Source organism: Antennarius striatus, chromosome 3 (assembly GCF_040054535.1).
Source record: "Antennarius striatus isolate MH-2024 chromosome 3, ASM4005453v1, whole genome shotgun sequence".
Lineage (NCBI taxonomy): Eukaryota > Metazoa > Chordata > Actinopteri > Lophiiformes > Antennariidae > Antennarius > Antennarius striatus.
The window spans coordinates 15,044,182-15,059,830 of record NC_090778.1 but is presented as its reverse complement, the minus strand read 5'-3'; the positions used below and the strand labels follow the sequence as shown (position 1 = coordinate 15,059,830).

The following is a 15,649-nucleotide window of genomic DNA, read 5'->3' as shown; positions in this document are numbered from 1 at the left end:
AGCCCAAATCAACAGATAATCTCCAGATTAATCACTGTAACATCTTGTAGGAGCAGCCCGGACCCCCACGTGGGGCGTCTGCGTGAAAGCGTCTCATGTTCCAGATGATTGGTGGGAGGACAGCGCGCAGTGTGGAAACATGTCTGCAGCCATTGGTGGTCTTCCACGGCCACTCCTCCTTCAGACCACACAGCATTGGCTTTGGGGATCTTTGCGGAGAAGCCGGGAAGTTGTAGTTCTTCACAGCAGGCGCACATCTGTAGTAGAAGTAAACATCACGTCCGGATTGTAATTGGCACAGGTCATTATAATTTCTTGTGAATATGTAATTGCTCTCGTGTGATTGGTCGCCTGTGAATTTGACCTGACAGAGGCTGGCAGCATCAGTCAGTGATGCGGTCGTTCCGCCGGTGCTGTGTGAGGACGTGAACGCCAGCGGAACTCTCTTTTCACCTTAAACGGATGCTTTAGGAAGTCAACCGTTAAAAGAGTGTCATCGGGACTACGTGGAGACTTTTAGACACGATAAACAGGTTACCGACCAGTCACAATTTGATGATTTGTAGGGAAATGCAGAAGAAATCAAGGACTCCTTATTAGATCAGAGGGAGAACATTCAGTCTTGTGCGCACACAATTAAGCGCTGAAGATATTGGAGAAATTCGAGGTCAACTCCTGCTTTTTTTTTTCTTTTTCTTTTTCGCAGGGAATGGACTTGAAATACTGTATAAAAGAATGAACAGCAAGATGTTTTTACTCTTCACGGAATGTGCGCTGCTTAACCCGCAAACCCGACACTGACTGACCTTTTACGCAGAGAAACATCCGCCGTCACGCACACACTTGTTTTCGCTTTCATGTGGATGAACTTGCATATATATTTTTAATGATTCGAGATCTGAGCAAGATGTACCCCCCGGCACGGCATCCGGTAAGTAGAGCGCAATTTCCTAAGGCGGTCTGTCAGAAAAGTGCAAATTAACATCCGCGCGTCTGACGCGTAATCATTTAAGATCAAGTTTCCGTGCCACTGTGCGCCCTCACGGACAATTACGCACATTGACAGACTACTGTAGCTCTATGTGTTGAATGTGTGAGTGCTGTGTGTGTGTGTGTGTGTGTGTGTGTGTGTTTGAAAGGAGTCTGACTGAAACCATGCGCACCACAATAGGCTTTTGTCATCCACAGTCTCAAGGCTTTGTGGGTGAGCATGTGTGCGTCTCTTTGTGTGTGGTGTGCTAATACTGAACTTGGGTGTCTCAGTTCTTACTCTTCTTCCCCCACATGCTGTTTTGGTTTGGGTTGAGGTCCCCCACCAGCCGGGACAGCCGCTAAAGTTCACTGTTACCGAGTCCTGCGACAGGATCAAGGAGGAGTTCCACTTTCTTCAAGCCCAGTATCACAGGTTTGTGGATGAGCATTATGGGAAAGCTGCATGGAAAAAGTACATCCATCCGTTTAGGTTAAGATTGATACTAAATTTGATATGTGTGTTATTCTGGGTCGATATTAGAGCTTCAACACTTGATTGATGAATCCTTATAATTATCATTCAGGATGTGCTGTCACAACACAGACCAAACCATCCATCGGGAGACTGTCAATAAACTGTTGATGATGATGATGAAAACAATACATCATTGGTTGCCGCCTTATACTGGAAGATGATTTGAGAAAAGGGGCAATTTCTGGGATGTTCATGTCATGCATGAATCAGACATTATGACCGACGTTTTCTGGGAAATGCATGATGCAATGACATGAGAAATTAGATAAAAACTGATAGTTGTGTTAGATCTGAGAAATAAAACATTTCCCAGTTTGAGGAAAACATCCATGAAATGATTCTCCTCAGATCCTCCGTGGAGCTCCTGACCCTTTTGTTTCAGGTCCATATGGTGACTGTCCACAGACAAAAACCCATCAAACTTGGAGAGCTTGTCTCTCTTTGCAAGCTTAAGTAGGGTGAAACAGTTTTTTACCCAAAATGATGAAGTGTGAAATACATTGCTTGGGGAGGGAGGGAGGGAGGGAGGGGAGGCAGTGATCTCACCCAAGGGTAGTTTATGCTGCAGGTGGATGGAATCCACCTGCATTCTTTATATTTGGTGTCATATCAAGAATGTAAATGTTGATTGCATGTAGTTCGAAGCAACATAATTCAAGCCACCCTAAAAATATTGTATTTATTAGCAGTCAGTTAACAAGTCAAACAAAAAATAAAGCACAATATGTGACTTTCAGTGAGTACAGCAGTCTCAGAGTAGTAATTACGAATAGTTAATAAAAAAAATGCAAATATGAAACACAAGTCTTACGAATTTTGTAAAATATATGAATGTCATTTCATGGGTAGATTTGGTTATCATAAAACTAAGGTGTGAACATTTTTTTCTTCCATGCAAAACATAACACACATTTTTTTGGAAGTTGTTAATAATATAAATGTAAAAATTTTTATATGACGTTTCAGTCCCCTGTTAGTAAATTGGTCAGAAGGCTCAATTTATTTGAATCCATATTGTCTAAAAAACTGAAAGACTGAGTGAGTGGTTTTTTACGTCTGGCTGAGAAACTTCTGAACACTGTCAGATATACGTACATTATCATCAAGCCTAAACTGCAGCAGGTTGATGCTGATGCGTTGAAGGTTTAGAGTTTTACATTTTAATAGAAATAGCTTAAAATTTAAAATTATAGAACGTATACGCTTACATATGCTTGATGTAAGATACATGTTTATGTCCTTGCTTTACCCACAGATATGTGGTACTGTACATAACTTTGCCTAAAACGCACACATAAAAGCATGCCGTAGTAATATGTGGAGGCTTTCCATTAATGGACAACGTTTTGAAAGAGGTAAGCTTTTGTGTAACCACAGTTGTTAAATGGATTCTCATTATATGGTTGCTTTTTTGTTGATGGTGCAGTTTGGGCATCCACTCACACTGTAACAGTATGTGATGAGGTTTGTGTGGTTGTCTATTGATCCATTAATTACTGCTCTGTACCTGCTGAGTAAGTGTCTGCAGAGTAAATCAGCATAGTCCAAGCAACTGCAATTTTTTCGCCCCATCATAACATTTAGGAATGAAATATAAGTAAGAGGATGCAGTCGCTTGTAAGTTTTCTCTTCTGTAGGTGGTTTCTGATTTCCTCTTTTTAAAGGTACATGTAATGGATTTGTTTCACGAGACAAAATTTTTTTCCATCTTGTCATGAATGATTTCTCATTTGCGTTCCCTCGATCGTTGTGTGTTTGATCACGATGTACTCATAAAATGTTCTGATTGCTTCACAGCTTGAAAATGGAATGTGAAAAATTGGCGAGTGAAAAAACTGAGATGCAGCGACATTACGTCATGGTAAGTCTCATTGTTTGGATTTTCTGTTTGGATGAATGCATTAGTAGTTTTTTGGTGCAGAGAAAGTATTTCAATCTATTTTTGATATACACTCTTTTTTTCCAGTACTATGAGATGTCGTACGGGCTGAACATTGAGATGCACAAGCAGGTAGGAAAATGTTTCTTTCTTATTGATATGTTAAAAAACAACAAGAATTTATACCACATATTAGTGGATGTCAGAGGAAGGCAGGTGGAAACAAGCAACATGATTTTGACTTAAATTGCTATTAACTCTAAATTGTACAATTTTTATACTGTCCAGCATCCTGTTGATAATTTATTGCTGTAAGTTTGTCACGGTAAAAGCCGAATGACACTCAGAGGTTTTGATGGAATTTTAAATGAATGAATCTGAAAAATCAGAAGTTTCAAAAAGTATTTTTTCAGGTCCTATTTCATACAAGCTGATTTAGTTAGGCAAAATTCTGGGATATACCTTTCATTCATATTCTTATAAGGATCTATTCTTAAATAGTTGGTGAAAATAGCCTTGAATTAATATTTTTATACAGTATTAGGCCCAATTTAACTTTCACACACTTTCACTGTATTTAAGCTACACAGCCTAGCATCTTGAAAGATTATGTTCAAATGGTCAAGGCAATGACATGTCCAGATCATTGTAAGTGGCCTTGATTTTAATTTACTGCAATGCTAAAAATGTTACATTTGTAGTTGAACTTTAGCACGTTTTCAGGGTAAATCTCATGAACATTTGTAGCAATTCCACATTAGAATAGTCTGATTGAATGACAAAGTTGATAATTGCTTAGAATTGGAGCATTATTGCATATTGAACATCCCCATTAATGTCGTGTTTTTATAAATGTGGAGAATATTGTGCCAGCGCTAACAGAGACACGTTTATTTCTACAACAATTGTGTGTATAGGCTGTGTGAATGTGTGTTTGTGACTGCAAGAATGTTTGGCCTTTGTCTTGCTCTACATACGATCTGTTTGTGTATCTACACTGTGTGTTTACTTTTTTGTGTGTTTGCATTTGTGTGTGTGTGCTTCTCTGCGTGTTGTGTAGTGTCTATGTATACTGTACATGTTTACTCGGAATGTGTGTGTGTGTCTGTGTATTGTCTGATAGAACAACGTGGTTGTTTAGTTTCCTGTGGATTTGTGCACATTTATACGTCTTTGCACGTGTTTTTGCATGTTAGTGTTTCACATGCATGCATCTTTTTACTGGTACACTCATCAGACATGGCTGATGAATAATGATGTGTGTGTGTGCCTGTTTGTGTGTGTGTGTGTGTGTGTGTTTGTGTGTGTGTGTCTATGTATGTGTGTAAGAGAGAGACAACAGACAAAATTAAGAGGTAAAGTGTGGCCTTTATGTGGTGCTCAGAGATTTCTGTCAGGAAGCAGGTTTGCAAAGTGAATTAATAATTTCTGTCAATAGACTTTTTGTGTGTTTGTATGTGAGGGAGTGTATTTCTGTTGCCGTGGGTATATAAATATGTGTACGTAGGTAAGTTGTGGGAACTCTCCATCCTCATGAGAACAAACTCGAGCCCTCATATTTTAAATCACTACATCTCAGAATGACATTAGTCTAAAGTCGGGGTAATGTCAGAGATACTCTGTAGATTTTTTGTGTATGGAGTGCATGACTTTGATAGATACGTATTTGTCTGTTCTCGTTTTTGTGCAGTATACAAGCATTACTGTGTGGCTTCATATTCAGTATGTTACTGCTAGAGGTGTGACTCATTTGAGTGTAGGCCTGGCACACAAAACAGCTCAAGTGTCGCCAATGATCCATCTTACAGTTTTCGTTTTCACACTGATTCCTTTCTGCATCTTTGGAAGTCAGTCAGTCATCTTCAGATTACCACTGCTGTATCCGCCACAGCGGGTCACTGGGAGCCGGGGCCCATCTCGGCGGCACAGGGCGTGAGGCGGGGGACACTCCGGGCACGACGCTAGTGCACCGCGTTGCCACACAAAGACATACAACCATGCTCACACACACTCATTCCTACGGGGCATTTGGAACGGCCAATCAACCTGAAACGCCTTCTTTTGGAGGTGGGAGGAAGCCGGAGAACCTGGAGAGAACCCACGCAGACACGGGGAGAGCATGTGAACACGGTGGGACTCGAACCCGGGTCTGCTGTGTTGTGAGGCGGCAGCGCTAACCACTGCGCCACCGTGCCGCCCATTTTTGGAAGTGCTTGTGTGGTAAAAAGTTTGGTTCATCAGCAAGAATTTAGATTTAGCCATTGATCTGATAAAAGCTGCTGTTTAAAGCGTTAATTTGCTCCACCAATGTCAGGAGATTTGAGTAATTGTTAAACCTGAGATTCTGCCAATTTTATTTAAATGGTGTAATCAGTAGAGACAAACCTACTGTTCCTGCTACTAGTGGATCACTGTGGTTAATGAAGTTATTATTTTCATCAATGATGATGCACAGGCAGTGTGGTGGTGCTGGGGTAACACTGTTCCCTCATAACAAGAAGGTCGTGGGTGTGATTCCTCCTGGGGCGTTTCTGTGTAGAGTTTGGATGTTGCCCCTGTGGCTGTGTGGGTTCTCTCTGGGTTCTCTGACTTTCCCCCACCTCCAGAAACAGGCAGTTTAGTTCAACTGGTGGCTAAAATTGTCCATAGTTGTGAGTGAGGGGCAGTTGTTTGTCTTCTATGTGGCCCTGTGATAAGCTGGTGCCTCATCTGGGGTGTGCCCTGCCTCTCACCTACAGCCAGCTGGGAAACACCTGTGACCCGAATACAGGATTTATTGGCTGAAGAAAAGTCGATTACGAATGTTTCATCCTCAAGAAGATAAATGAATAAATGACTTACGGTGCTTGACTTCATCCACCAGAGCTTCATCCACGGTTAACTAGAGGGTCAGGGTCTACAACTTGGCGACCATGGACCAAATCCTGTCTGCACGAAGCTTTTGACATTACATGATGCAATACCATTATTAACATTTTTCACCAGAAGGACTGCACTTTAGCAGGCACAGAGCACAAGCACAATGAAGGAAAATAATAAAACAATATTTTATTGTACTGTTGCAATGGTTGATTGGTAATTCTTGCTCACATGACCCGAATTACAAGTCCAACTGCCAAGTTAGAATTCTAACATGGAAATTGATACTATTTTTGGGAAATTTCAATTTTTTTTATCATTTAATTTTTCTCTTATTATCATGAGTTTGCTTGTCTGATTTCACGCACCTTAGATTTTGACTGCGCCTACAAATGAACAGACTATGGATAATTGTGGAACAAACACTTTGCATCTTGCACCATACTTTTTGCACAAATTCTATGCTGTTTAACTAATAATAAAAGAGAGTTGAATATGTTTCATACATCATGGACTTAGGACCATTATATCCACTGTATGGATGCTGAGAGGGAGAAGACGGTGTTGTTGGAGCTTTTCCAGGGTGCGGGTAGATGTTGAACCTCGGTGACATTAAGGCAGTCTCCCTCACCTACAGAGCGAGTTACTAATACTGCTTGTTTAGCATTTTGTGAGGGCAATAAACCAGATTGATTTTAGCTTCTCTTGGTTTTGTTTACACAGAAGGGCTTCGGTGCCCTCGTTAAAGAGAAATTGAGTTTTAGATGGAGCGGAGGACACACAGGAGAGCAGAGAGGGGTTAGCAGAGATCAGGAGATCAAGAGAGAGGAGAGTACGTTTTGGTGTGGAGCAGGGGACTGAGCTGCCAGAGGACAGCTAATCAATTCCAAATCAGTGAGAGAAATACAGCAAGTGATGGATATGGAGAGAAAGAGGGGGAAGGAGAAGGAGGTAATAGGATATTTTTACTCTGAAGACTGGCTGGGTTGAATGAACTCTGAGTCATTTTACTACAGGCGATAGGAGCCATCTGTTTCATTTTGTGGGCTTTAATTAGAGTTTTGTCTGACATTTTAATATTTGGTTTTACTGATACAAATGCCTTAAGAACAAGAACCTTTGAATAATAACAAATACTGTAAGAAATTAAGTAAGTTCAGATTTCTGATTCTTCATTCATCTCGTGTTGAAATTTTTTTTATTTTCTTACTGCATTTATCATTTCTGTATGCATCAAGAGTGTGGGAACGGTGGCAGACATCGACCAAACGATGATTTAGTGATTCCAAATCTTAAAGTCTGAAACAAGTCTTAGCATACTTATTCAAAAATATTTTATACTTATCAATATAGAAAAAGTGGAATTTGCTCTTGTTTAGTGTCAACTCAGACATCATGTAACTACTTTTTTCTGGAGGAAGAGAGGTTTTATACTCTGGAGTTGCGTTATATTAAAGACAAATGAAATGTTTATATTAACAGATGATTATAAAAAAATTTCTACTTGTTAGTAAGACTTGTTTGCACATCCCGTGCTCTGCCTTACCTAGCTGTGTTGTGTACACACACACACGCGCGCACGCACACAGACACAAAACAGTCTTTATATGGTGGAGTCCATTAGGTATATTAGCTAGTGGTGAAAAGTGATGCTGATGGTGCGTACAGAGTTCCACAGGGGAGAAGGACATTTGATCCTCTCTCTGACCCAATCTGACTCCTGGCCTCCGTCTGATCTTATTTCTTTGTTATAATGACTTAAAGTATTCGAGTTGTGTTTTTCATCCTTTTGGGCTTCATCATTTGAAGTGTTTATTTCTCTGGTGTCTTTGTGCTTCTCTGAATCACCCTCCCTTTACAACTCGGAGAGAACTCTAATCCAGCTCGGTTCTCTCATGTAATGAAAGCAGATTCAGTGGCAAATTCTAAAAAATCCTGTTTTCAAACATTTTAAAATGCCAGCAGTTAAAAGTCAGTGGGTCAGTATGATCACACCATTTATTGATTGTCTTCAATAATCTCACAAGGTGGAAATTGGGATATGAGCCGATGCTGTACAACTGGTGTTCAAGGATTGTCCTTCTTTTTAAACTTTTTATTCAGTGACTCACACTGAGGTTCAACATAAAATCAGTGCACATGATCTCGCCTCTGAGGTTACTGGACTTCATTGAGGCTTCTAATCTTGCGATGAGCTCCATTGATCAACATGGTATCGCTTTTATCCTTAGAGGATTCTCTGGCTGGTCAAGGCAGTGACATGTCCAGATCAATGTTGAGGCTAGTTAGTTGCAGAGATTCATTCTCTGGTCTTGGAAAAACCACAGGACACTTTTGAAGAAAAAATGAGTCTACTTTTTTTGCTTTGGTCAATGTGTGTGGACAGATGTATTGGCCAAACCAGCTGACATGCCTGCACTCTGGCCGACAGGTGTGACAGTCTGCCACTGATGTAGAATCACCTGAAATTGGTTGCGATGCTTTGTGGAAAAACATTTTGTGTTCTGTTCTTGTAGTTTTTCCCCATTTCTTTACTGACATCACAGGGTCATTGCCTTAAATGAATTGTAGGTTCATGGTGGAGATTTCTCATCTAAGAATTACATTTTTTAAATTAATCTAGTAGGTTTGGATCCTTGTTTTAATCTTCTTAGTTTGTTTGGCAGCCTGACAAATTTAAAGTTTTGTAGTATTCAGTATTATAAATGATCATGTTTGCCATTATCAATTGACCTCTCGTATTTCATTCCTTCCAGAAGTATTAACTGATAATTACATCCCACTTCAGAGCAGTGATGTATTGTAATTGTCAGTTTGGGTGTTCGTCCATCCGTTAGTCCACCAAATATCTTCTGAACCATTGCAGATAGAATGAGGAAAAAAAAAAGCACACTACTCGGGCGGAAAAGGGGATGAAAATGAGATGAAGACCTTGACATTGAGAAAACTAGGTCAAGGTCAAATTTTTACTTTTGTACACTCAGGAACCGGATAAGATAGAAAGACGAGGGAGAAGGCCAGTGTGAGTAAAACTGTAGATCAAAGCCACTGCAAGTAGGCCAGGGTACAAGTTTGAATTCAGGGGTTTCGCGGGATGTTGAAGTCTCTGACTGCATTGGGTCTTGTTGACAAATTGTTTCATCTTGAAATTTAATACATTTTACATAAAAGCATAAAATACATCAGGTTGTTTCCAAGAAAGCATCATTATAGTTACTACTAGAGAGACGTAATTATCAATTAAATCATTACATTATAGTGTTAGTTAAAATTGCATTAATTCAGAGTAATATGTTATACTATTATGTGGCTCAATTTGAGTGCAAACTGATTGTTTAGAAATTAAATTTGCTATTCCACAAAATGGTTTTCAAAGTAATGTAAAGCACGAACTGTGGTGACGCCAGTGGCCTTAGGACAAAAGGTGCTGAAACCACAGTTTGGTTCTTCCCATCACCCTGTCTCTTCATTTCCTGTCAGCCTCCTACCGCAAGATAATAATTACAGGACTCTGAGTTACACAATGAAAGAAAAAAAAAAATCAATTTTCAAAACTTGATAGGTGATTTCCAATTTTTGCACTGCCTGGAAGTCTTCTTACTGCAACTGGTAAAAGTCAAAGACTGTCAGCACTAATATTTTATCATATAATATTCACTTAATAATGTAGCAATCACTTTTCAATATTCTGATAGCAACAGCAACTTTACATATGAAGATTTAGCTGCTATAGATGCAGGAAATCTATCTATCTATCTATCTATCTATCTATCTATCTATCTGTCTGTCTGTCTGTCTGTCTGTCTGTCTGTCTGTCTGTCTTCTGTCTGTCTGTCTGTCTGTCTGTCTGTCTAACCTTTAGTAACTTATTTGCAGATATAAAGACTGATGTTTGGGCATGTATGGACTTGTGTTGTGTAGTGTTAGCTCATTTATATAAATTAATATATCAGAAAGAATTGACTTGACCAAACGCCTCTTTGTTTGAGGCTAGAAGCTTCATAAACCACCACTAGCATAAAACTCCAATCTGTTGATGGTTGCATTACCCACAATTCAATGCCAGGTTTTTACCAGGAAGTAAAAAGCTTTGGAAAAAAAGAGAGTGATTAAACAAGCCCATTGTTCTCAGTTTGTGTGTGTGTGGGTTTTTTTTTTTTTTTTGGTGCAGACTGGCAGTTATTTTTATTCCATTAGTCTCTCATGAGTAGTTCAGACACCATGGTGCACTGGTCTAGTGAGAAATCCCTCTGATGAACACATCAGACAAACAGCCTGCAGTAGAGCTTTTCTATCGATTAAAAATGAGATTGGAGTGATTAGGGAGCTTCAAATTCACCTTAAAATATGTATATAGCCGCATTCCTACTTGCAGATACACAGTTAAGGAGAATTATGAGCATGACTACGGCATCTCTGTCTACCTTTCAGTCTAAGTTCTCGGCTGAAATGATACGCATTTCAATAATCACTCCGTATAAATGTTTTAGAGAACATCTCTGTGATTTAGTGACTGTGGTGTTAAGTGCCCATTTCTGTGGTGCCAGTGTGCTGCACTTTCCAGAGAGCATCAAAATCACAGTGTGGGTGGTGCTATCTATCTATCTCGCCTTTGCAGCAGGTGTAGTTTCAACTTCTATTAGTTTTGTTCTTTTCATGTCTTTGGCTGTTCATGCTATCCTTCCAACTCTTCACTTCTGGTAAAATGATCAACTTAAACAAACTCTACTTTTAGGCTTAACTGTACATTTTTCCACACCAACATCTAGGAATCAGTAGACCATTGGCATGTCTGCATATGATACCATATACCTGTATATCATTATTCTTGAAAATATCAAAATGAATAACAAAAAAGAGGAACCACACAAATGAAAACAGCTCCATAGAATTACTGAAGGTCTAGAACTCAAATGAGAGGTGCGGCATCTCTATTCTGTAAAAAAACATTGAACTCCTCGGTGGCAGTGCACCAGGGGTGAATGAGATTCACTCTGAGTACCTGAAGTCTCTAGATGTACAGGGATTGACTTGGTTGATGCGTCTCTGTAACACCGCATGGCAGTCACGGACAGTACCTCTGGATTGGCAGACCGAGGTGGTGGTCCCCCTTTTCAAGAAAGTGGTCCGAAGGGTGTTCTCCAACTAAAGGGGGATAACCACACTCCTCAGTCTCCACATGTGCTCTGTGGATCTGGAGAAGGCATTTGACCACATACCTCGTGGTATCTTGTGGGGAGTGATCTGTGAGTATGGGGTTCGGGGCCCTTTGCTAAAGGCTGTCTGATCCCTGTATAACCAAAGCTGAAACTTGGTTCGCAGTAAGTCAGACCTGTTCCAGGACTTTGGTAGGGCTGCCCTATACCACCGGTTCTGCTCTTAATAGACAGAATTTCTCCACCTTAAGCGAAGCCAGCTGTGGTGGCTTGGGCACCTATTTCGGATGCCTCCCAGACAACTCCCTGTGGAGGTGTTCCGAGCAAGTCCTACTGGCAAGAAACCTCAGGGAAGACCTATAACACGCTTGATGGACTATGTCTCTCAGCTGGCCTGAGAGAGAGGGAAGCATGGGAATCCCTGCATAGATTGTTGCCTCCACGACCCAGCTGTGGACAAGTGGTCGAAGATGGATGGATGGATGGATGGATTAATGGACTGATGCTCTTTTGTTAATTTGTTACTGTTATTTTGTCAGTTTATGTGTTCTAAGCTTATTGTGTATTTGGGTCCCCTTCTTTGTCTTGCAGGCAGAGATTGTCAAACGACTGAATGCAATTTGTGCTCAAGTTATCCCCTTCCTCTCTCAAGAGGTAAGACTCCAAACAGCCTCTCACTGTGAGTTGTTGTTGAATACTGTCATGCACACGCGCTCACACACACACACACACACACACACACACACACACACACACACACACACACACACACACACACACACACACACACACACACACACACACACACACACACACACACACACACACACATACAGAGATTATCCTGGTTTAATCCTTCTGCTCAGGATAGGCAGATATGCTCTGAATTTATTAAATGCCTCCCACTAACATATGCAACAGCCAGCGGCAGTGTGTTTGTGTGTGTGTATGTGTGTATGTGAGTATGAGAAAGAGAAAGAGAGAGAATGAAAATACTTGGAGTTAATGTAATTGATGTATTTTTCCTCCTGCACACACATAAATACACTGTGCTGTATGTCCATTCACATATTTGTGTTTATGATTGAGGAACCTTTAAGTGTGTGTGTTTACCTGTAAATCATTCCTCTGGAGGAGCTGGAAATGTGTGTTTGTGTGTGTGTGTGTGTGTGTGTGTGTGTGTGTGTGTGTGTGTGTGTGTGTGTGTGTATGTGTGTGTGTATTCTGAGGTTTAGGAACAGCAAGAACAAGTGAGTGTGGACTCCAAAGCTCTCCTCCAGATTATCCAGGGATTAGGAGGATTTAGGGTGGATTAGGAATAATGGCATTAGATTGTGGTGCTGCTACAAGGCCCAGAGGCCTACAGTGAGGGAGGCAGGCTGAGTAAAACAACTTTAATGGCTTTGTTTTGATGCACAGACTCATTTACTGGTTGCGCATACAGAACGCAGGCCTAACCCTAATTTATTATTGTCATGCAACAAATCACATGACAGTAATAAATTTAATTAATTAATTAAACTGATTTGTTTTTTTAGTTTCATTTTTGTCATTCCTTTGTATTGTTCTGGCTTCACCACCTGTTATTTTCATAAACCATCTGACAATGTTTTGGCTGTGTAGGCACAAAAATGCAAAGCTAAAGTGTGATGGTAGTGTCAAGACCACACAGTAGCAACACAACCCCTCTATGTGCTGCCCTTCTCTATTCACTGCCCCTCTCTATTCACTGTTCTTAACGTCCCTTCGGGGATTATAACAGTGTATTAAATTAAATTAAATTAAATTAAATTAAAATCAATGGAGATTGCATCAGTGTATGATTTCAGATCGCATTCCCCAGTAAAATAGGTTTTATATAACACAGTGCCACTGGAGTGTAGTTTGAAGGTCCACGCATTCATTACAGAGAAATAAAATACTACAGTGCGCCCTCGTTACTCGCAGTTAATGCATTCCAGGAACCACACACGAATAACAAATTCCGCAATATAGCGCCAAACTATTTATCTTATTATTTATGGTAATTTAAGCATTTATGAACCCTCCCCATACTGATATTAAACCACCTTCTATATGTATTACCTTTTCCCACACTCTTATCTACTGTTTAAAGCACTTTTGTGTCTCACTAAAGTGCGCTGCGTTCTGAGAATCACGGAACGTAGAGCACTTCCAGATGCCGTCAGCCAATGGAATGCACGTACAGTATCACGTGACTACCTACTAAAAATCCACGATGAGGTGAAGTTGCGCAAATTGATGCACAAATGTGTGAGGGATTACTGTATTTCCATTTCCATTCTGTGCTACATGTTTGTTGATCTCATATTTTTAAGTACTTTGAGTTAGCTGTTCTCCCCCAGAGCTGACACCTTATCGTGGTGAGGCAGTTTGAGTGCCTGAATGATCCCAGGAGCCAAGTTTGTCAGGGGCTTTATGCTCTTGCTAATGTCTTCCTTGGCAAACAGGTCCTGGGTGAAAGGCCAGACTAAGAGCATTAACAAAACCCCTATGGCAAGTAAAACATCAAGGACCATGATATTCCCTGGTATGGTGCAACCGGGGCCCCACGCCGGAGCCAGGCACGGGGTTGGGGCTCGTATGCGAGCACCTGGTGGCGGGGCCAGGGCTCAGCCCGAAATGACAACATGGGCCCAACCTCCAGTGGACTCACCACCCGCTGAGGAAACCATAGAGGACGGGTGCATTGTGGATTGGGTGGCAGTCATCAACATGGGGCTCGACGACCCAATCCCCAGACAAAGAGTCTAGCTCTAGGGACATGGAATGTCACCTCGCTGGGGGGAAAGGAGCTAAGAGCTTGTGAGGGAGGTTGAGAGGTACCGACTCGATATAGTGGACCTCACCTCCACCCACAGCTTGGGCTCTGGAACCAAAATCCTTGAGAGGGGCTGGACTCTCCACTTTTCTGGTGTTGCCCATCGTGAGAGGCGGCGGACTGGTGTGGGCTTGCTCATAACTCAACAGTTCAGCCATCACATGTTGGAGTTCACCCCGGTGAATGAGATGGTCGCGTACCTGGGCGTCCTGGTTGAGGACAGGTGTCTAACTGTTGTTTCGGCCTACGGGCCAAACAGCAGTGCAGAATACCCGGCCTTCTTGGAGTCCCCGGGAAGGGTACCAAATAGTACTCTGACTGTGGACTCCATTGTTCTCCTTGCTAGTCACAGTTAGTTCATAACAAACACCTTTTTCAGCCACATGGATGTTCATAAGTGGACATGGCACCAGGACACCCTAGGCCGGAGGTCAATGATCGATTTTGTTGTCGTATCTTCAGACCTCCGACCGCATGTGTTGGACACTCGGGTGAAGAGAGGGGCAGAACTGTCAACCGATCACCACCTGGTGGTGAGTTGGATCCGCTGGCAGAGCAGGGGACCGGACAGACTTGGGAGGCCCAAACGTGTTTTGAGAGTCTGTCGGGAACGTCTGGCAGAACCCTCTGTCAGTGAGGTCTTCAACTCCCACCTCCGGGAGAGCTTCTCTCAGATCCCGCAGGCGGCTGGGGACATTGAATCAGAGTGGACCATGTTCTCCCTTTCCTTTGTCTAAGTGGCTGCTTGGACCTGTGGCTGCAAGGTGTCTGGTGCCTGAAGCAGTGGTAACCCCTGAAGCTGGTGGTGGACACCAGAGGTAAGGGATGCCGTCAAGCTGAAGAAGGACTCCTATCAAATCTTGTTGAACTGTAGGACTTTACTGAGGCAGCTGACAGGTACAGGCAGGAGAGCTGCTGACATCGACTGAGGATATTGTCGGGCAGTGGAAACAAAACTTTGAGGAGGTCCTCAATCCCTCTACCATGTCTTACACAGAGGAAGCAGAGGCTGAGGCCTCAGAAGTGGACTCGTTCATCGCCCAAGCTGAATTCACCGAGATGGTTGCTCTTTGGTGGGAAAGCACCGGGGGTAGATGAGATTTGCCCTGAGTACCTAAAGTCTCTGGATGTGCAGGGACTGTCATGGTTGACACGTGTCTGTAACAACCTCTGTAACAACCTCTTGATTGGCAGACCAGGGCGGTGGTCCCTCTTTTCAAAAAGGGGGACTGAAAGTGTGTTCCAACTATAGGGGGATCACACTCCTCAGCCTCCTGGGGAAATTCTATTCCAGGGTACTGGAGAGGATTAGACCTATGAGCTTAGATTAGACCTAGTCAAACTGCGGATTCAGGAGGAACAATGCGGTTTTCGTACCGGTCGCAGAACACTTGACCAGCTCTACA

At 41.9% G+C, this 15,649-nt stretch overlaps 1 protein-coding gene across 10 annotated transcripts in view; it reads left to right on the top strand.

The window, feature by feature from the left end:
* Positions 1 to 204: 204 nt before the first annotated feature.
* The window catches only part of LOC137592624 (transducin-like enhancer protein 4), a 35,129-nt gene continuing 19,684 nt past the window's right edge, over positions 205 to 15,649 (top strand). For 6 of the 10 annotated variants that reach the window (XM_068310918.1, XM_068310914.1, XM_068310911.1 and 3 more), the window contains exons 1-5: positions 253 to 931; positions 1,308 to 1,405; positions 3,305 to 3,368; positions 3,474 to 3,518; positions 11,993 to 12,055. In XM_068310918.1, coding sequence (XP_068167019.1) covers positions 887 to 931; positions 1,308 to 1,405; positions 3,305 to 3,368; positions 3,474 to 3,518; positions 11,993 to 12,055 — 315 coding nt within the window. In that variant the 5' untranslated portion in view covers positions 253 to 886. Of the gene's footprint in view, positions 932 to 1,307; positions 1,406 to 3,304; positions 3,369 to 3,473; positions 3,519 to 11,992; positions 12,056 to 15,649 lie in introns of all 10 variants that reach the window. The other 4 variants (XM_068310916.1, XM_068310915.1, XM_068310909.1 and 1 more) reach the window with 3 other exon arrangements.